Below are 23,086 nucleotides of genomic sequence, written 5' to 3' on the forward strand. Positions count from 1 at the left end.
GTCTCGTGCGCGTACCAGCGGTGCATTCAGAGAGGTTTTCACTTAATCTATATATACATACTGTTGCAGTGCTAAACGCGCACTGTGCGAATACTACTTGTGGGGGTCGCCTGCGCTGCGGACGACGCGGATTTATAAGCTTGGTATCGACTGTCGTATACCATCTCCGAGTGAAGTTCCAGCAAGCGTAACAGAGAGAAGCATTTTACGGTGAGCGTTTAGTGTTGCAGCATTCGGTACAGCGCAATTAAAACACGGCCGGCAGTAGTCAAATGCGACCGGGCCAAAGAGAAACTATGCGTGAGCGGTGTAGGGTCTTCCACAAGTCAGCCGCTGACACTCCCCGGCACCGCTGCCAATTCAAGTAAACTATAGTTTCTTCCAACAATTATGGACCCTCTCTTGAGCACAGAGTTGCAAGTAAAAAAAAAAAAAACTTGGGGGACACTTAAGCTTCCCTACAGTAGAAGGGGATTCCGAAATCGGGCCGCCACCGTATCAGCAGCCGCCACGAGTGGGAAGTGGGTGCCAGTTTGCTAGCTGCTAATTGACAGCCGTCATGCATGGGGAGAGGGTGCCAGTTCTGTGCGTCAACATATCTGCTCAAGGCCAGCACCAAGAGCGATGTGACGGAGTCGCGCAGCAAAAATGCAACCATGCTGTTGCATGACTGATATCTCATTTGTCTCGCCTTTAATTATGGTGCCGTGGTCGACCCCCTAATTCAGATTTTCAAATTTTAGAAAATAGGTCGACTTAAAATTCTGTACATAGGTACAACCTGAGCTGTGGTCATGGAAAATGATGGTAATGATGATAATTTTTTATGAAGCAAGGGTATGTGTGGCCAAAGAGTGTACGTCATGGCACAAAGTTGTTTCTTCTACTAAAGGTGGGGTCAAATACCCATTTCCCAAGCATTTCACATTAAACAAGCCGAGCAGCAGGAAGGAGAAACCTTGTACCCATTTTATTATTAAAAGGTACTGGGTACCCGGCGGTACTGTAGATAGAACCCTGCACCTCCCGCATGCGAGGCGGATGCTTAAACGACCAGGCCACTGCTGCGGTTGGTAATGCAAAACTAGTGACAAATTGAAATGCATGAACTGACACATAACTGGCCACTAATTAATAGCACGATCGGTAGTAAAATCGCCATTCATCGTATTTCGAGAGACCAGAAAAAATGCCTGAATTATCTGAAAGTCGAAACATGAAATATCACCCCCCCCCCAAAAAAAAATAAACCCCCCAAAAATGCATCAAAAGCTTACAAGGAGGCTCCATTCCCCGAACAACAAACAGCATGTGATGAGCAGCTTCGGTGTGCCGGAAGAACAAAGTGGACATAAACTAGAGGAACAAAAGTTTGCATCGAAACAGTTAGACTACGCATATATATGTATATATATATAAGCCATGACACATTCCAAGCCAGTTAACGTTACCACGGACTAGCAATTAAGCTCAGAAACTGAGTCTGCATGTCTAGGATATTTCTTGGCCTAGGAGAAAGGAGCCTTCTATCGTCGGCCCCACTTTTGCTATAGGCACATCCGACATGCATGGATTACAATGCACCATGCAATAGGCGGGATTTTTACACTATTGCTTGCACTGCCAGTGACACCTCGACTCAACCCCCCCCCCCCACTTTCCGTCAGAAACCCCCTGCGAAAGTCAACAAGTGGGCCTTCCCGCATACCTTAGTTTACCAAGAGATAGCAGAGCTCATGCTAGAAGGACTGTGAAGATGATGAGACGAATGCTGTGGTGTGGGTGTTAAGCATGTATCACATTATGGATAAAACAAGAACTGCAGGCTTTCGCACTGCGATTGTTTGAAAGAGGTGGTCGGCCATCTTATTCTCATCACAAGACATACGTGGGAAGGTACACCAACAGAATTGCGCAGAAGCTGCAAGCCTCGCAACGTCCAAATGTGATTGGCCCACAAGATAAATGATGTGAAGGCAATGCCATTGTACTGTTTTCCTAACATTTGCTGCTTGACTGATTTTTTTATTGATTGTACAGAGGGCAAAACACTTGTCTAGAACGACTGAACTGTTTCGCATCTTCCAAAGGCGCTGCGATGAGAAAGGCAAACAATGACAACGAAATCCTACGAATTTCGCTGCACACGCTGATGTTCAGACCATTTTTAAACAAATGTTATCGGTAGATATTGCATGTGCAGCCCGAAACACGCCCAGAATGTATTCTAGGGAAGTGTGTTGCCCTCTCCCCTGCTCAGGTATTGTGCTTTTTCCACATCTGTAATATAACAAAAAGCGACTATCTTTTCAGTGTCTGTCAGCATTGCAATGACCCACCAGCTGAAAGCCTTCCAGACCATGTCAGCAGTTCCGTGATTCACTGCAACAATATAGCTCTCAACTGCACAGAAGCCCACTCCAGAGCAATGCCAGCCTCTGCACATGCAGCCAAGCAATAAACGGTGATGCATGAGTGTACCTCGTCACACTGCTGTCACTTTATCATGCAACAATGCACATCCACTCCAAAACTGTGCTGCAGTCATGTTATCTGCTCGTTGACTTTGCACCAATGGTCAAACCTGTCCCAGAACATGATGTTGCACACATGTTGACAAGACTAGGCTGCCAGCATTGCACACTATTACACCGCAATATATTTCACATGCAACCACCATGACGGTTCAAGGCTAACAGCATGATCCCTCTCCTGTGGTTTTGCTGTGTAAGGGATGTGGTGGTATGCGTGTGAGCACTCACTTAACATCACCCATGGTGATGAAGCATTTCAAAGTTGAGAGGTGTACACTGAAAAGTCACTCATGCATTGTGTAGTCAGAAACGATTCCCCTTTTGTCTATGAAATTTTAAAACAACAAACGGGATCCCTGTAAGAACCATGACCATTATGACGCTGCATACCAGCTCTTACTCCTAATGTGAAATCTTGAGCCAGCAGAACTCAAAAGCACCTGATTTGCTTTTTATGCACTCAAAGAGAGGGCATAATGTGTACAGAATTAGCACAGTAACTAGTTTGCTTTATTTTATGGGGGTTTGACGTCCCAAAAGAACTCGGGCTATGTGGGACGCCGTAATAAAGGGCTCCAAAAATTTTGACCACCCGGGGTTCTTTAACATGCACTGACATCAACAAGTACACGGCCCTCTAGAATTTCAGCCCCATTGAAATTGGACTGCCGCAACAGGAATTAAGCCTGCGTCTTTCATGTCAGCAGCCAAGTGCTACCGCCACTAAGCGACCACTGAGCCACCACGGCGGCAGTTTAGTAATTGCAATGTGCTTTGTAATCATTCTTTGAGTACACAAGGTATACATTCTTTGAGTACACAGCTGAACTAGTATATGCTGAAACTTCAGTGATCTGAAAGCATTCAAATATTTTTCAATGTAAGTTTATTTCACTCAAAAAACAGAATCACCCTTCATTGGAATAAATGTTTTTATCAACACCAACTTTCGAGCTTTCCTACTATGTAGGTGACTAGGCAGATTCACAACCTGTCAAACATTTGACATTGACCCTAATATCGCATTTCTCATCACACGCGGCGGTTTCCTTATGACAATGGACAGAAATTATTTGTTTCTATGGGAGCATTACAATGTATTTGATGGGGTTAAATTTCAAAACTGGTGTCCAGAGAAGACTGTCCGATCTTTCTGAACACACAAAACGCATAAAAGTGAACAAACTCAACACAACCCGTGCGCAGGAGAAGGTTACACTCTCTTGAGCCTCCGCTAGCCAGCACAAGTTTTTGCTAAATAAGCTTTCTGAGTTACTCCACACCATGCCCTGCATGTAGGACGTGAGGCATATATTGGTTAAATGTGCTTGGGCTTAAAAGAATGCGAGTGCAAAGCATGGGGAAGAATGCACAATGTGCAAAAGAGAAGAACAGGGGTTATTCATTTGGAAATCACCTAAAAGGTTGCTCATCGATCTTTATTAGAACGAATGCATGCAACGGCAGGTAAATGCACAGTGCTTGGGAAAATGAGCAGTTTGAACTTTTTTCCAAAGCAAACAACAAAACCACAAGTTCTTGTACTATTGGTAATGCATTGCTATCAGACAAAATAGCTTTATTGTGGGGAACAGCACAGTGCTGAAGAGAGTCCTGACAGCAATTCTTTCCAGGATGTAAGGCACAATGACGTCTAAGGATGCTCGAAATATAACATTAAAAAAAAGGGAAAAGCAGCTTTTATGCAGCAGGCTAGCCAAAGAACTGCACTACTTTCGAATTTTAATCAAAACTATGTCAGTTAAGTGAATTTTACAAATAACCAGAATGCGTTCAACATTTTGCAATAGAAATTGGAATAAAATACTAATGTGCACTAATTGGTTTCAAACAACCGACCTAAATTATGAGCTTTATATTACACTAAAAGACTACAATGTTTTTCGAAAGCACTACTCAAAGTATTTTTTGTTTCAGCAGCCACAACCCTTGTGGCTTGTTATCATGAACACCTTATGTAAATAAAGAAGGCTTGTGCAAGTAACACCAACATAAAGCTAGCACAATTTAAAATGGTCACAAACAGCTGGTATTCTGACAGACGAAATAGATTAAAGACGGTGAGAAAACAATGCTCCATAAATATTGTGCCATTTATATAGGGCAGAGACAGTGCTCTCAGAAATGGTGACGCAGACCTTAGTGAACTGTTTTGTCGGCTCTCGTTTCAAAGAACACAGAACTCTTCAAGACGGCAAACTAATGCAAGACACATCATTTTGAGGCTGAACACCTAAATGCCCTCTCATTCCTGCCACTAACACTGCTGGAATAATCACACACAAATATTTTGATAACAGCAGGTTATCCTTTGTAATAAAAACAGTAATTTGTTCAGTGATATTAACGAGTGACCTTACAGTTAAGCTCACAAAAATTATCCCGCTCAGGCTTCAAGACAAAGAAATTGCTGTGCGACCTTTCATTCCCCAAAATCTCTTCACTGAGGCAGGGTGACAACTAGCACCAGAAAATATTCGGTACAATGTTTTTGAAAGTCACTCTCCAACAAGTGATGCTAACCACAAATGACCGCAATTTTAATTTCCATTGATGCAACTTTACGAGCATAGCAGGCTCACTTTGTTTTCAGGAAAGACAGAGCGACAGCACGGGTGTTGTGCAAGGACACAAGAAATGTCATTTTCTGACAATTTTGTCACAATAAGCAAAACTTGCCAATGTAATTAATGATGGTTAGTTACCGGCACCTTCCATGGGATATTCAGCTAGAACATTGTTAGCAAGTACACAAATTGATAGCAAAACAAATATAGCAGGGGCATCACAGACTACTGCTATTTTTTATGAATAGCCTCCTTGTGGCGTTTCAAAGCTAGCTTCCGAGTGAATGGCTTTTGGCACAAGTCACATTGGAAGGGCCTTTCGCCCTTATGGGATCTCTCATGCCTTACAAGGGCTGAATGCATCACAAAAGCCATGGGGCACAGCTGGCACTGAAATGGCCTTTCACCAGTGTGGGTACGGATATGTTGCATCAGGTTCTGCTTCACTCGAAAGGTGCTACCACAATGGTCACAACGATAAGGACATTCACCAGTGTGAGTGCGCTGGTGTGTCTTTAGATTGGACTTTTGAGCAAAGCTGCTTCCACAGTCGTCACAAAAGTAAGGACGCTCGCCTGTGTGTGTGCGCTGGTGTGCCACCAAGTTATGCTTCAGTGCAAAGGTGCTGCCACAATGGTCACAACGGTAAGGACGTTCACCAGTGTGAGTGCGCTGGTGTGCCTTCAGAGAGGCCATTTGTGCAAAGCTGCTACCACAGACATTACATTGGTATGGCCGGTCGCCACTATGGACTCTGAGATGCACCACTAGCTCGGACCTTCTTTTGAATATCTTGCTGCAGTCGGTGCATTCATGCAGCTTATTTCCTGTCGGTTTACCCCTGTGGTTACCCAGGCAGGAAGTGGACTCCATGTAGCGGCTCCCAGGGTGCCTTTCACTGGTTGAATCGTGCATGGAAGGTGTGCCATGGGCGCTCTGTGTGACGAATGAACCTGTGTTGTACAGGCAGAGTACTTTAAATAAAATGCAAGAACCAACAATCCACAGTTCGCTTGGAGTATTGAAAAAAAGTTGAATACAGAGAGCACACTCATCAAAAGCTGTGGATGTTTATCAGAAATTTTATTCCACAGATCACGCCTAAGGAGAACTCAGGCCTGAAAAAAAGATGTCTCTACACTCAATTCTGCACGTAGGCAAAAAAATTTAGGCTGCAAGAAATTTTATCACTGCAAAAAATAGGGCAGCCTTTTAAATTCATCCAAAGTTGGTGCATTTGATCTCTGCACTCACATTACTGGCATTAAGAAAGGCACTCCCAAACTTCACCCAAGTGGGCTTAAATAAACAAGTGGCAGTCAGCTATAGTTAGCCCAATGCCATTTTTTTCGCTTTATTTGCTCCTCAGACAGTACCTAAAGAGGCCAAGGCTAAAGTCTAAAAGCCTGGAGAGGCCTTGGTCCCTTGTACAATTTCTTGCATCAATAAACAGAACTCACAGCGGTAACAGTTCGGTGAGTGGTTTCACAGATCACAGAAAGCAACTTTCCAGAATATCAAAGGCACGTATAACTGTCATTCACCACAGTTCAGTAAAGTGAAGCTTCTGTATCATTCAATCTATTCATTCAAAGGCACTCTTCAGGAAAGCATATATAGAGAAAAAGTGAAAGGCACTCTTCAGGAAAGCATATATAGAAAAAAATGTGCCGATTCTAACCTGGCAAGTTCTGTCCAGATTGTACATCATGCTTGTGGTCCCCGGAGATCAAACCTGCATGTGAAAAGCAGATTACATCCACTGAGACAAAAGATTAGACGTGCAACAGCTCATGTTGTGGTATGTGCACGACACTGAATATGTAATACAATCTCATAAAACAGCCTTTCAAAGTTGTGTAAATTCAGTAGGGAGAGCCGAAAAGAAGAGTTCCAAAGCAAACATTCTTGACTTAACTCTGCATGCAGATGATTACTGTTCTTAAGCTAACGAAAAACTGACAATTGCCCACCAATTAGAGATCTATCAGAACCAACAGCCATTACATCGACAAATGAAGTTGCACGTTTTCTAGCTTCATGGGAAGGACAGTCTCTAGGCAGGCTTAAGAACTAACAAGTGTCAGTTATGTTTAACGACACAAAACATTAATACAGCCATCATTTCATTATTGAACCATTTAAAGCCATTGAATTGTGCAAAGGGAAAATGTTCAGAGCATGGCTACCGGTAAAAACGTCCAGGTTACAGCTGCCCATTAATGTTGTCAATATGTCCAACACAATGTTTCGCCTCCATCGTCTCCAAGACAGTAATTAGTCAAGTCAGAAGAACCACATCTAAATTGCACACTACTGTTTCTTGAGTGCCGTTAGAGCATTCCATATTTATTCGTTTATTGCCTGCACCCCCAATTTCAGGACAAGGAAAAAATGAAGAAACTGTTATGACCGAGTTTCACTATGCACTTCTAAATGCTGATCAGTTCATCAGTGCGTTGTTCTGAAAAAGGTTTAAGGTTACCAGCTTTTCTAACACCATGGATGGCACAAAAGAAGCCCATCTCTGGGAACAAACTGGGGATGTGAAGTCATCGTAAAGAGAGTGGGAGCTGAGGATGACAATGGTGAATTTTCACGGTGCAAAGGCAACTGCGGCCAAACAGCAGCATGGCATCACGCACTTCCGTCTAAACAAGGCGGGGTCAAGCACCCATTTAAAAGCATTCCACCCAGCAGAAGCCAGGGACAAAGCTTGCGTATTGTAGCACTCGTGGGTATCCAGTGGCACTGGGTATCCAACACTGCACATCCTACGTGTGAGGTGCATGCTCTAATGGTTAGACCACCACTGTAGGGGTAGTGAACACTGCGACAGGCTGTGAATAATAGTGCGACTTGTCATCAGCTGCTGCATTATTATGAGCATAATCGCAGCACTACACTGGTTCTACAGAAATTTTATGATTCATGAAGGGTTGATTTATATAGGGCCCCAGCCGGGCAACTAAAAAAATAACACTACGGGTCATCAAATCTGGTAAAAAGGGTGCTACCTTGACAAAACAGATGCGCACAACAAACATACAAGAAAACTAAAGAAACTTTTCCACAAAACACCCCATACAGCTAACTTTTATCTGCTCTTAAAAAAGTCCTAAAATGGAATGGAAGATGTCATAATGCAGGCTAAATGAACCAAGCAAGAAACACTCTTTTGAAATAGTAATTAATGCTACATACATCATAAAATGAGGTCATTCATTTGAGACCAACCACAAGGAATCGTATTGCACTCTTCAGCAAAGCCAAAAAAAAATGCCCATAAAGCAGTGAACAGCTGCACATACAATAACACGTAGAATAAACCACACGATACTGATAGCACAGGTTTTGCACAGCTATAGTTTCACAAAGCCCCAACCAGAAGACAAAGCAACAGTGTGAAGTAGTGGAGTCAAGGCCATTCAGCACAAGAATCAAGATAAAGATTGAAGTGTCAAACACAGATGCACCAAACGGCGAATTATTCCAATGCATGCAATTTTCACCTTTGACGTTTAAGCTTTGAAAAACAAGAAAAAGCACAGCATCAATGAAAAAAATCTATATGCATGATTAACATAACTATCACACAGCATAAATGAAAAAAGCAATGTGCATGATTAACACAACTATCACACAATGTCCACCATAACTGCATTTTGTTCGCCTTCATGTCACATTAAGTTTTTCACAATGACCATCACCTACATTCCAGAGATCTTGTTTTGATCTCTGCACTACAAGATGGGTCCTTATTTGCCATATTTTGCAAAAAAAATAAAGGCATCATTTTCTGCAATTTGCATTTTTAATTGAGCATAATGTTATGGAACCAGTGATATTCCTTTATCAAAGCTGAGCTCAAGGTGCTTATTTTGTTCAATTCTCCAAGTCACAAAGTTACTTTACAGACAGACATGAAACATCTTAGTGACACTGGCACGGACTTTCTTTCAAAAGTATGCAACATTTCCTGAATGTAATAACTGCCCTAAACATACACCACTTTGACCCACTGTTCTCTGTAATGCCCCACAGCCATTAAACCTCCTTGCCTCTCCACCCCTTTTTCATGGAGTGCCTGGCTTGTCTAAGAAAGCTGGAAGACCAGCTGGCGCTTGTTTGTCAGGTCCTTCCTGGTGCTCGATTCTGAGTGATCAAATAGACTGGTTCTAATACTAGTACTGATAAGCATACACTGCAAGAGTACACAGGTAGGAGGTTGCATTTGATTGCTGTATGTGGTCATGCATTCTGTATGTGCCACGACTGAAATGGGAATCTCATTCAGAGCGTCATTTAAACTGTTGTACCAATGTATGCCAATGTTTTCTGCTGCACGACTCTTGAGCTAAAAAAAAAGGAACCTGGTGCCCCCTCAGCATCAGTAACACCTGAAGAAGCCACAATGCAGCAATCCATTATTCCCTCCATCCCTCACCTTTTTCGAGCCAGTCGTCACTTCTGTGGAAAAAATTATACCGTTTACAAAATGAGTCTACTAAACAAAACATTTCTTTTGAGGGCGAGCCCGTATTCCTCTAGATCCCTGTAATTAAAACAATTACTTCAAAACAATTCTCATCCCACTTTGTACACAAACACAATGCATTGAGATCACTGAACACGCAATTTTTCAGGTCATGAGCATCAAGCAATGCAGTCAAGGAAGGCTGGCAGTCGTGGTTTTTTCCTCTGGAATGTTGTACATCTTGGCTTATCAATAATGGCCTGCAAAATAACGGAGAGCAAAGGAGGGTCGCTTTAATGTCAACAGAAATGCCACATGCACCAGCACTTGTGTGTCTTTTTGTAAATGGCGATGCACAAAGCAGTAGCAAACATTCCAAGAAACAACATCTGACAACAGATTGTCGTTTTCTTTCTTCCCTAGGCTCAATATGTGAAAGGATATGGTCAGAAAAAAAGAAGTGCAACTGACATTGTGTATTAAACTACGAACAAGTATTTGAAACTGATGTTTTCTACCAGCTAAGACGCAATGTCAATAGTGTTATATCTAACACAGCTGGTCTGGATAGTTCTCTAGGCAAAGGCAGATGGATTTCTGTGAACCTAACTTTGCACATGCATATATGACGGTATGGCTCTGCACATGTTCTCTCGAATAGATTGCTTTCGAAGGTTCTTCCTCAGGCAGGATGTACACTTTGTTCTCGTAATACTGGTCCTCATGATTGTACAGTCAAACAGAGCATAGTAGCCTATGCAGGAGGCTCTAAAGCTACAAGCGAATTGTTCATATGCTTTGTGAATAGAGCCCGTAAAATGCAGTAGGCACTCGTGTGTTTGAAAGTTATCTGGTTGTGTTTACTGCTTAATGCAAGTACAAAGCCAGATAGTACTACTGGGGATGTGAATTTACATGTTTTCAATAGTAAGACACCTCTGAAGTAAGGGTTGGAAGCATTTTGAAAGGTTAATGCTTGGTAGCTTGTAGTACCAGGACTCCATTTGTCTGCGATATCAAGCAGAGCAAGACAGAATAAGTGCAATAACCCAAATGCTAATAGTGGAGATGCCTACGCGTTCTATAGATCCAATAATCACAGATTGACGCAAGTGCTGAGAATTGGGCTTGTTGGTTACCGACTATATTCAAAACAGAGCAAGGACGGGGCACAGCGAGGAGACACGAGTGCTGAGGATCAAGTGGTTTTATTCCAAGAAGCTCAGCAACACACGTATGTTATATAGGTTTGGCAAGCTAAGAGCAACAAAAAAATAATTCCAAAAATTGCATCATGAATGAGGGAACGGCACGTGCCCAGCTCGGCTACTGACAAGGTCCCAATGGGGAAGGCACAAAGAGCTACAAAACAAGAGTAAACAAGAAACAACAAAAATTCATGACAAGCGTATAAGACAGCTAAACTCCAATGACAATGCATGCATCAGAAACATGATGATGATATCACAGGGAACCAGAAAACAAGTGTAAACAAGTAACAACAAAACATTTATAACAATGTACAAATTTAGCGGCAGGGCGTGCATCATAAATCCAATGATCTAGAAATGCGATTTCCTTGGGGAAACAGGGCGGCAGACGGTCGGCTAATAAATGATGTTCTTCCTTCTTAATCATGAACGCTTCCCATATAGAGTGAAAGCTCATTAATTCCAACCTCGATAATACGAATAATTCAAACTACTCTACTTGGTCCGGCCAAGATCCATACAGATCTGTGTATAAAAAAGCCCGTTATTTCGAAAGCGAGTCGGTTCCGCTACGGATAATTCGAACTACGCGCCGCCCCGCCTGGGCGGCTTGGCAAACAGCACGTGGCAAAAAAAAAAGCGCCTGCGCGTACTTAGAAGCTACGCACGTGCTAAACGGAGTCAGATGGAATCAGATAAAACCGTGGACAAGTGGGTAAAGCCTAAATGGCGCCATCACGTATCGCCCGTAATGGCGCCATTACGGGCGATATGTGCTGTGCGCTGGCCCAGTGAGTGCAGGCGAACGTAATCGTGTGCGGAAACTGCCGCCATAGGAAGGGATGCCTCAGCCGCTGGCGACGGTCAAACGACGGCGCATGGCACTGGGCTGGAGATCTACTGCGTGGGACTTGGGCTGCCATGCAGGAAAGTGGTTGATGAGGAACAGCGGCTTTATGCAAAAACGAGCTCACTATGGCAGTGGGACGGGTGGCTGGTTGCACAAGAAGCAAGTCCAGGGCGTAGTTGTCGAAATGGAAAGGATACGGTAGGGCTGTCTCAGCTGTCGCGGAGGCACTGGCACTGGTGAAGGCGCTAGGTGTGAAGGATACATGGGAAGCATGTCGGGTGCCGCGTTAGGCGCGACAAGGCCCTGGGGTGGAGTGCATGCGTGCCACGCGGCAGGAATGATAGTTGTACTCACTGTGGTTGGGCTTGAGGTAGCAGGCGAACTTGGGACCAGAAGCGGGTCCGGGCCCGGTTCGAGAGAAGGTGCTGCCAGTGATGGCCCAAGGGCAGGGCAACAGCTGGGAAGCAGGGCTGGGTAGGAGGTAGTAGGGGCCGTTGCAGGAAACTTGGGAGAGACCGGGATGAACTACGAGGCAGTGGGGTGTGAAGGTGGGCAAGAGACCGAAGCGTGCTCACGGGGCACTTGCCGAACTGCGGATGGGGGCACATACGGTAGCGGCGATAGTGCAGAGACCGGTGTAGGCAGGGGCGCCGATGTAGGAACGGGCGGCGGGGAAGGCGGAACAGCTCGGGTAGGGAATGCGGCCAGGGGTGGTGGGTCGAGTGGCGCCGCAGCTTCTGAGTTGGGAACAGGAGCGCAGAGTCGGCAGGAGCTCCAAGCCAAAATTTGCTGTCAGGCCCTTCTTGAAGTAAGCGTACATGTCTGGGCCAGAAGGCGGCAACTGCAGCTTTGCGAGGAGACAGGGTGGGAGTTCGTGGCTGGCGTGCTGATAGCGCAGCTGGCTGTTTGGATGCATGGTTGACATGAAAGTGCAAGTCCAGCAGCGCCAGCCACAAAACGGGGTCCTTGGCATAAAACGTGGACAGGCCGGGTAGCCGAGGAAGGAAGGATCGGATACGGCTGAAGGAGCTCACCGGATGTGATGGTAGGCGTGAACATGGCGGCGAGAACGTGCCGAAAAACGGGTGTGAACAGCGGGCGAGCAGCGGCAAGGCCAAGTGGAGGCACAGGACGGGCAGGAGCGCAGAGCCAATGGGGGTGGCGTTGCGTGCGCCGAAGCTGTGGTCCGGGGTCAGCAGATGTGGAAAGTGATCCACACTTATTGCATGATCCGGTAGCCGTGGCCAATGAGCTGGCGGAGCGGGCTGTCGACGTTCCTAGCCAGGCCGGTTGCCGAAAGCGCTCTGCGTTGCACAAGCGAGAGCTTCTTTTTCATCAGCGCCGCTGCAAAGAGAGAATATTTAGTGTGATGGAGGGGCATCATGGCCCATTAATGCCTCAGAAGCAACCATTAAAATGCATGAATACATTTCAGCTTGCCAAGAAACCATGGCGTGAGAGACAATACCCATACATAGGAGAGTGCTGGTGTGATGCATCTAGGCAACGCTGATGCAACTTTAGATGAAGACTTCTGGGTAAGGTGAAACACAGATCCACTGCATCAAGCAAGTGCCAAGAGCCAGCAGAGTGCACCCTAAAATGCAGATCACACATGTTGCGGCAGCTGCCCATTTTATCAGCACACGCGGCATTATGCTTCGCAAAGCCATGCTAACCTTGTCGATGTGATATCAGAGATAAATCCAAAGTGACAGTTGATATTATGCAGTCAGGGGAGCAAGGAAGTTCTGACGTGAAAAACTAAACTAGAGAGCGCATTCTCTACGCTGTGGGCACTCAGGCCGCTCTGCGCTCTTGGGTTTACTTCCCTGCGATGTCGTCCTCCCTAGTTACCTTAACTGACAAGGGAGGGCACCTTCACTGAAGCGACCCTAGCGCTGACAGACGGAGCGACTCTTACGGGCATTGGGGACACAGTACTCTCTCCCTTTTCCTCAACCACTCGTCGCATGCAGACATGGGATGCCAGAGCAGCTCTAAACAATGGCAGAGCCGAAGTCCACCCTAATCAGTCCGGTAGCATTAACAAGACTGATAATCAAGTCGTCAGCAGAGCAGCTCCCCATGGATACTGCATTACGTATGACACGTACAAGCATAAGAGTTGTCTAGAGCCACAAGTGATTGTATGATAAAAGCAAGCAGATTTATGAAAGCCTCAGAGAAACCATTAGGAAGCTAGTTCTTCAAGAGATTTTGATCTTAAAGCCTACAAGACTACCTAACTTGATATTGCTGAGAGTTTGTATTACCATGATGAACTGCAGATAAAGCTGAGTGTTTCAATGCATATTTTGCCTCGGTGTTTTCTAAGAAAGCGAAAACCACCAGCGGTTCAGCCTCGCCCGTCACGATTACAGCCTCATCCTCAGAAAATCCTTTTTTTTTAGCTTGAATGGCATCATGATGCTACTGGACAGGTTGAGCACTGCTAAGGCTCCCGGCCCGGATGGTTTACCAAATGCGCTTCTTCGGGGGTGCTCAAGTTCAATAGCCCCATTTTTGATATTTGAAAAATCACTGGCAGATAGTTCCCTTCCGGACGATTGGAAAGTCGCTTCAGTAGTTCCGATATACAAATCCGGCCCTCGAAATAAAGTTTCAAACTGACGTCCTATCTCACTTACCTCAGTTCCCTGCAAACTTATCGAACATATTCTGTATTCAAGTATTATAAAACATCTTGAAACCCATGGCTTGTTAAAACCCTACCAGCACGGTTTTAGAAAAGGATTGTCGTGCGTCACGCAGCTGACCGAATTCGCCCATGACATTGCCAAAGCCTTAGATGCCAGCACCACTGTCGACTGTATCTTTTTAGACTTTCGTAAAGGTTTTGAGATCGTTCCGCATGATTTGCTTATACAGAAATTGCACTCTTATAATATTGATTGTCGCATAATTGCCTGGGTAAGTGAATATCTACACGCGAGACGTCAATTTGTAATGGTGCATGGAGCTGAATCTGATGTTGTTGATGTAACATCAGGCGTCCCTCAGGGTTTCGTCCTGGGACCTCTTCTTTTCTTACTGTACATAAATGATATCACTGAAAATATAGCATCACACACGAGGATGTTTGCAGACGATTGTGTCCTGTATAAAATTATAACATGTAATGCTGACCGTGATGTCCTTCAAAACGACCTTGACACTGTTCATAAGTGGTGCGGAAAATGGAAAATGAATCTCAACTTGGACAAAACAGTGTGCATGGCGTTTTCGAGGAAACGCACAAAGCTAGTACCCACATATACTATAAATAATGCAAATCTGAAAATAGTTGATGAATTTAAGTATTTAGGTGTCTATTTCACGTCATCACTCTGCTGGCATCGGCACGTTGGTTATATAGTTGGAAAGGCCTGCAAATCCTTAGGATTTCTCCGCCGAAACACTCGTTCCTTCCCGCAAGCTACCAAAGAACTCCTTTCCAAAACTTATGTGCGGTCAGTGTTGGAGTATGCTAGCACGGTGTGGAATCCTCCTACCATAGGTGACAAAGAAAAACTTGAGAAAGTTCAGTCCTTGGCGGCTCGATACGTACTTGGTAAGTCATGTAAACGCAACTTCAGTGCAACAATAGCAAAAAAAGTCCTCGTTTGGGAATCGCTAGAACAGCGGAGAACTAAGCTGAGGCTCAAACTGTTCCATAACATATACTACTCCCACATTGGCATTCCATGCGAAACATACATCTTCAAACCACATTACGTATCCGCACGCCTTGACCATGATCAAAAAGTACGTGAATACAAGTGCAGGACGGCAGCATACAGCGACTCTTTTTTTCCAATGACCATTCGTCAATGGAACCGTTTGCCGGCCGTTGTTACTTCCATCTCATCAAATGAATCCTTTTATTCCGCTTTGAACAGTGTCACGTCATTTCATAGCTAGACGGTGCGTCATCTGTGCGCTGCTTCCTCGTTTCGTGCGTTCCACTGTGTGTACCTGTGTCTTCCTGTCAATGCGCAGTATACCTGCGTGAAATACACGTATGAAATTGCATGTCTACTGCATGTCTACTGCGTTGGTACTTTCTCCTAAAATACACGTTTATTGGGTGAACAACACAGTTGACTTTCTAGTACCCCAAATTCTGTACATAGATGCGCATTGCGTCAATGTTGTTATTCTTTGTTTACTTTGCAAATGCTTCGACTACTGTTTCTTTTTTTGTATTTACCTGCATTTATGTGCTGTGTTACTGTATCAACCCCCTCTGTAATGCCAAATGGCGCTGTGGGTAAAAGATAAATAATAAATAAATAAACTGAAATCAGTATATCATTTGTGACACATATACAAGCTGTTTAATTTTGGCATAAAGAAAGGCACAGACAGCACTAATGTGTGTCAAACCTAAAAATGTGGCTTATGCAAGTTGAAACCTCTAATTAAAACATCACGGTACAAACCTAATCCAAAGAGCATCAGAGTAGCAATATGCATTCATGACCATTAATTTGGTTCTTTGCAGTCACAGATATTTACGTTTTGTTTATCGTGGTTTAACGTCCCAAAGCGACTAAGGCTATGAGGGATGCCGTAGTGAAGGGCTCCGGAAATTTCGACCCTTGGGGTTCTTTAACGTGCACTGACCTAACACAGTACACGGGCCTCTAGAATTTCGCCTCCATCAAAATTTGACCTCCGCGGCCGGGATCGAACCCACGTCTTTTGGGTGAGCAGCAGAGCCCCATAACCACTGAGCCACCGCAGTGGCGTCATTACATTAAAAAGAAGAAACCACACACCCAAAAGTTAGGTGTCTATGCTCCCTTAACACCAGGTGGTCAAAATTTCATTACGGCATCCCTCATAGCCTGAGTCGCTTTGGGAAGTTAAACCCCCATAAACCAAACCTTTCAGCAAATAACTGTCATCATTTCATTAAATAACTCGTGCCATACCTTCTCTGCTTCTTTGACCTACAGATAGAGGAGGTGAGTGACTCTTTGAGGAGTCATATTGAAAACCTAAGCCGTCAAGTCGAGTCACATGGGCAGCATTTCAGTGCTAATTCGTAAGTCGCCTGGGTGTATACATGAAACGATTTCTTTTTTTTCTGTGAAACGGCGATTTCCTAGAGCTGGTTCATGGTAAAACTTCATAGCGATTTGCTGCTTGAAAATTCTTACAAGTGTTTCAGGATATTGGTGGTCGTTGGTGTAGGCAACATGCAGTTGGCTGCAATTTCGCGACGACAGCAAGGCTATCAGTCAATAAGGCCTGCACTCGACCATTCGTTTTGGAAGCAGCTGGTGCCAAGCTGCATTTGAACTGCCTGAACTGACGCTGCACGCTGCCGGCACCACCACGGAACTTCACAGAACTAATGCAGAGAGTGAAGCCAAATCAAAGAAACCTGTCATGACTACAATCTTAACAAAGTGGTTGTTTGGCCTTGTTGCAATAGCATATTAGAAGACATAGTGCAGCACAACGGGACAAAGAAAAGGAGCACACAGGATGAGTGCTTATCCTGTGTGCTCGTTTTCTCTGTCCCATTGTGCTGTACTATGTCTTCTTCTAATATTACCACAATGACCTGTCAAACACTGCAACAGTGCCTTGTGAGCTTTATGCACCTCACAAGCTTCCAAACAGTCAAAAGACATCAAGCACATTGTCCACTATGTTCATCTCTTTAAGGCTTCTTTACAGCATCAGCTGTAAAAATGTCTTAAGATTAGAGGCCTTAAACGGAAGCTAGCTTTTCCGGTTGCCTCATGCGTTCCGTGCTAGCCGGCTACCTTGGTCCAAACACCTTCCCCACATAAAACCTATGCTCTGTTCAGGTGGCACAGCAATCATTTTAAAATTCTCACAGAAGGTGGAGGGCTCACCTTGTGGCGCCTTAAAGCCTTTACTGCCTCAGCATTTTAACTTCCCATTTTTTCAGCCTGTGCGCCAGCAAGCGAACGCCGGACTCGAAGCAGGAATCGGGAAGGTCCGTGCATACCAGAAAACTGCCTGCCAGGTTTTCAAGTTCTCTTTTCTGAAATAAATATGAATTTAAAAGATGAACATGTTTCGCTCTGCAGACACCAAAGCGTAATCACTTATCTCGCAGCAATTTTTGCAACTGTTTTAGAAAGCGAATTGTAACAGAAGCACACAATTGTAAAGTGCAGCATTAAGTCAACACTCTACAGACTATCTCAGCCGCGGGGCCACAAAAAATCGGACCGCGTACAAAACTCATCGCAAAAACGGCTAGTTCAAATAAATACCGGCTTTATTATAAAGCTGGTCGTGGTGCAACTCGGCTGTTGTCAAAAGTTTCCCGCCTTTTTTCGGGACCACGCAAAAGCTGGTAATTATTTTTACATGACCTTGAGTTACGTTGGGCTGGGTTGACAAAAGATACAAAAACACGCCCAGCGCTTGCTCTTTTCCGTAGACCCACACAAAGCTTTTGAGCAAAATTTACGATAAAACAGCAGATGAGTCCTTCCCTCCGGGCAAGCTGGCTCAGTGCTAGTTCTGGGTTATCTGCTAACACAAAATATTCGGGCGCAAGGAAGTTGACAACGGAATGCTGAGTGTCAGATAACAGGCACTCGCTCAGTTCGTGCATGCCAAAAGATCGAAAGAACAAATTGCTCACGTGCAACACGAACGCGCGCTCCTTTCTCCGACCGCCCATTGTGCTACTGTCCACTGACAGCATTGCTCGGCTCGGCTCAAACATGGCTCAAACAATGCCTCCTGTAGAACATGCCTGAAGCGCCAGGGGTTTTTCTGACCGCCGTAGAGCGCGCGTCCGCAGTATAGCGGCGCTGTCAGATGACGCTATAGATACGAAATGGAGAAAGCGAACTAGAAAATTGACAAGCAAATATCTGGACAGCAGTAGGGGCGCAAATCAGCAATTATCGGTTAAGAAAAAGTTAAAGAAACAAAGAGAGCTTTGTGGAAAACAGGCATGCTGACGAAATCAGCACTGGGAACATACAGGATTTTAAAGCAGGAAATTGCCAAAGAAAACATCTATGATAACTGTAGGGGAAGCTCGTTGTTGTTTGAGGCCAGGACGGGAGTTTTTCTGACTAAGACATACAGTATTGTGCGTTTTCATCGTGAAGACTTTCAAAAGTTTCCCCGCCTCAACCACTGGCTCATTTGCGATGAAACTAAACACAGAGCTTGCGTATTATGGTAAATTTTGTATCGTAGCAAGTTTGACAACAGCACTTAGTACTTGAGCCGTGCATGATGCGAAAACGTAATCGCTTACGTAGAGATCGGCGAACCAAAACCCGCAGATATTTTTTCGGCGAATGGCGGCAGTGGCGCCATCTTCTTATGGCAGTCGAAAGCGTCAAAACAAGGCCGCCGAGGCGACGATTGCAAGCGCAGGCCCTTTGAATATGCCGTTCCGGCCGTTTCGTCTGCTTCAACTGAAGCGCTTACAACATTTTCGCTTAATTGACGTGAGAAAATAACAGAATAACTGATTTAACAAGGCTTTACCTTCTTTAAAAGAATGTATTTTGCAACGCTCGTCTCGGCGGCCTTGTCGTACGCTTTTCACTACCGAAAACAGATGGCGCTAATGCCGCCCTTTAGGTACCTTTATGTTACAGATGAGGGCATTCGACTAGAAGGGGCTGAAGCAATAAAACACATAGGAACAAGGATGACGGAAAAATTTTCAGCAAAGCACGTGGTACATAATTTATTGAAGGAGGATAGACCGGTTACAGCAATAGCTTCACTTGAGCAAGGAGAATGGGAAAGGGCAGAAAAGAAGGTTCCCTTGGCACATCAACAGGACCAGATGGTATCCCGATTATGTTGATAAAGAAGTTAAGACCAAAATCCAAGCAAACATTAATACAAGTAGTGAATAAAATGATAGTGGATGAGAAAGCCCCCATGAATGGCGATTAAGTAGAATGAACATGATATATAAGGGAAAGGGGGACAAAGAAGACGTAATTAACTATCGCCCCATAACAGTGACATCTGTGGTTTACAGGGTGGTGATGCAAATTATAAAGGATAGACTGCAGGCTTGGGTGGAGAACGAGGGGGTGTTAGGGGAACTACAGAATGGGTTCCGGAAACAAAGGAGGTTGGAGGACAATCTATTTTCATTGACACAGTGTATAGAAATTGCAGAAAAGGAACATAGGCCCTTATGGCTTGCATTTCTGGATATTAGGGGAGCCTATGACAACGTTACTCAGAAGCATTTATGGGACATACTGGGTACATTGGATGTGGAAAATGGAGTAATTAATCTTTTAAAAGATATATATATATATATATATATATATATATATATATATATATATATATATATATACATAGAGAGAGAGAGAGAGAGAGAGAGAGAGAGAGAGAGAGAGGTAACAGAGTGCTCATAAAATGGGAAAAAAATGTTTCAGGGCCTGTAGAGATACAGCGGGGGCTTAGACAAGGATGTCCTCTGTCCCCTTTGTTGTTCATGTTGTACCTGCAAGGGTTGGAGACCAAGCTAGAGGGGAGCGGACTAGGCTTCAACCTATCTTTTTTCAAGCAAGGGGAATTGATTAAACAGACATTACCGGGACTAATATACGCGGACGATATAGTGGTAATGGCTGACAACAAGGAAGACCTGCAGAAGTTGTTGGACATATGCAGTACAGAGGGAGATAGATTAGGCTTCAAGTATAGTAAGGAGAAATCTGCAGTCATGATATTTAATGAAGAGGGCGGCGAGCATAGAATACAGGATTTCGTGCTAAATGTAGTGAATGAGTACAAGTATCTTGGTGTGTGGATAAATAACAGTGTTGAGTATCTGACAGAGCATGAAAAATATGTAATGAATAAAGATAGTAGGAATGCAGCTGTCATGAAAAATAGGGCACTGTGGAATTACGATAGGTATGAGGTGGTAAGAGGGATCTGGAAAGGGGTGATGGTCCCTAGCCTGACCTTCGGTAATGCGGTCCTGTGTATGAGGCCAGATGTTCAAGCAAGGCTGGAAATTAGGCAACGGGGAGTAGGGAGGTTAGCTTTGGGAGCACATGGCAATACACCAAATCAGGGGGTACAGGGTGATATGGGATGGGCGTCTTTCGAGAGCAGAGAGGCTAGCAGTAAGATAGCATTTGAGGAACGATTGAGAAAGATGGAGGAAAAGCGGTGGGCTAGGAAAGTTTTCAGATACCTGTATACAAAGAATGTTGACACGAAATGGAGAAAGCGAACTCGAAAATTGACAAGCAAATATCTGGACAGCAGTAAGGGGGCAAATCAGCAATTATCGGTTAAGAAAAAGGTTAAAGAAACAGAGCGAGCTTTGTGGAAAACAGGGATGCTGACAAAATCGGCACTGGAAACATACCGGACCTTTAAACAGGAAATTGTCAAAGAAAATATCTATGATAATTATAGGGCAAGTTCTTTGTTGTTTGAGGCCAGGACTGGAGTTTTGCGGACTAAGACGTATAGAGTCAGGTACCAGGAGATAGACACTTTGTGCATTGCGTGCGGAGAGGAGGAGGAAACGGCTGAACACTTGATACTTTTCTGTAAAGGGCTTCACCCTACAGTGGAAGGCAGCGGGGCTGACTTACCCAAGGCATTGGGGTTTAGGGATAGTGAAGGGAAAGCGGATTTTAAGAGGTTAGAAGTAACCAAGCCAAGGTTATCTGATTGGTGGCTAAAAGCAAGACAGGAGTAAAATTTCACAAGACATGGCTAGGTGGCTTGAGCCACCGCCCGATGTAAAGGGTTCAGCCGTATCCATCCATCCAGTGATAAAACGTCGTCGGCGGGTTTTGGTTCGCCGATCTCTACGTAGACGATTACGTTTTCGCATCATGCACGGCTCAACTCAGAAAGTACCGTTGTCAAACTTTCTACGATACAAAAGTTACCATAATACGCAAGCTTTGTGTGCAGTTTCACCGCAAATGAGCCAGCGGTTGCGGCGGGGAAATATTTGAGTCTTCACGGTAAAAACGCACAACACTGTATATAGAGTCGGGTACCAAGAGATAGACACGTTGTGCGTTGCGTGCGGAGAGGAGAAAACGGCTGTACGCTTGAAACTTTGTGCAATTTTATGCAATTATGCAATTATGCAATTTTACTTACCACATGAGCTAAACACGGTTGTGTCACGGTTATTACCTACTTCTGTAAAATGCATACATCTGAATGCCAGGTCGGTTAAGAACAAGGTGTTTTCCTTAGAAGAGATGTTTGCTGAGTTTAATTTCTTATTTTCGACAATCATGCTGACCGAAACCTGGTGCACAAATGATCAAGATGTTTTCAGGCTGCAACATTACAACACATTTTACCTGAATAGAATTGATGCCCGAGGGGGCGGTGTTTCTATACTGGTTCAGGACAGTTTTGAATGCCAGCTTGTTGATCGTTATTGTGTGATGACTGTTGTCTTTGAAGTGCTTACACTGTATACGGACAAAACATTACTTTCTGTCTGGTACCGCCCACCGAACGGCAGCTTTTCTAAGTTCTTAGAATTCTATGACTCTTTTCTAGCTTTTGCCATTGAAAATAATTTTGTTCTAATTGCTGGTGGAGACTTCAATATTGATATGGGCTCTAATACCCAACATGCAAGAGATTTTAGTACAGTTATCAGTTCAAATGGTTTCGTAAATGTAATCACTGAACCGACTAGAGTCACTACTGAATCAAGTTCTGTTTTGGATCTTTTTATTACAAACGCGCAAGTACACGCTGCAAAAGCTGGTGTAATATGGTATGACATCAGCGACCACCTGCCTGTTTTCCTCTGTCTCAACGGTAGTCGACTAGAGAGGAAAAAAAATGAGGAAATATACCACCAGATAATAACAGACGCTACGCTTGAGGGGTTCCGCGAGGAGGTGCAAAAATTTGACTGGACAAATGAATGCCAATTAAGTGATGCAAATGAAGCGTACAATTTATTTCTTGATCAATTTAAGAACTTGTATTCAGCTCATTTTCCGTTGATGTCTCGTCGAAGAAGTCGTAAAATACGGAAGCCATGGATAACACAAGAATTAAAATATGAAATGAAAATTAGGGACCAACTGTATCAACGGTTTCTAAGTACACGAGCCCAAGTTGACTTGGTCACTTTTAAACAACACAGAAATAAATTGACCAAAAAACTGAGGTTCGCAAGAAAGGAATACCTCCTTTCTTATCTGAACGTTGATCGTGACAGACATGATTTACTTTGGTCTCGGCTAAACACGCTTCTACACCGTCGGAAGATTCATGCCGCACCCTCGGAACTACAAGTCAATGGTCAAGAGTTATCTGGAAACGATTTAGCCGATGCATTTAATACTTTCTTTTGTAGGACTGCCACGAGCAGCGGCTCGTCCGACGCTTTAGAGTACATGAGTACTCCGAACAGTGACTCTATATTT

The 23,086-nt window shown here is 44.2% G+C and overlaps 1 protein-coding gene across 3 annotated transcripts; it reads right to left on the bottom strand.

The window, feature by feature from the left end:
• Window positions 1-3,416: 3,416 nt before the first annotated feature.
• On the bottom strand, window positions 3,417-18,417 carry LOC144106601 (uncharacterized). 3 transcript variants are annotated; one of them, XM_077639449.1, is made up of 5 exons: window positions 18,301-18,417; window positions 17,537-17,688; window positions 12,015-12,964; window positions 6,804-6,857; window positions 3,417-6,075 (listed from the first exon to the last, which is right to left on the bottom strand). In XM_077639449.1, exon 5 carries the CDS (start codon window positions 6,035-6,037, stop codon window positions 5,354-5,356), a length of 684 nt encoding a protein of 227 aa, XP_077495575.1. In that variant the 5' UTR covers window positions 6,038-6,075; window positions 6,804-6,857; window positions 12,015-12,964; window positions 17,537-17,688; window positions 18,301-18,417; the 3' UTR covers window positions 3,417-5,353. The 3 variants fall into 3 exon arrangements, with proteins under 3 accessions (XP_077495575.1, XP_077495573.1, XP_077495574.1); XM_077639447.1 differs by having other exon boundaries at window positions 12,015-13,004; XM_077639448.1 differs by having other exon boundaries at window positions 6,804-13,004.
• Window positions 18,418-23,086: the final 4,669 nt, after the last annotated feature.

Source organism: Amblyomma americanum, chromosome 10 (genome assembly GCF_052857255.1).
Source record: "Amblyomma americanum isolate KBUSLIRL-KWMA chromosome 10, ASM5285725v1, whole genome shotgun sequence".
NCBI lineage: Eukaryota > Metazoa > Arthropoda > Arachnida > Ixodida > Ixodidae > Amblyomma > Amblyomma americanum.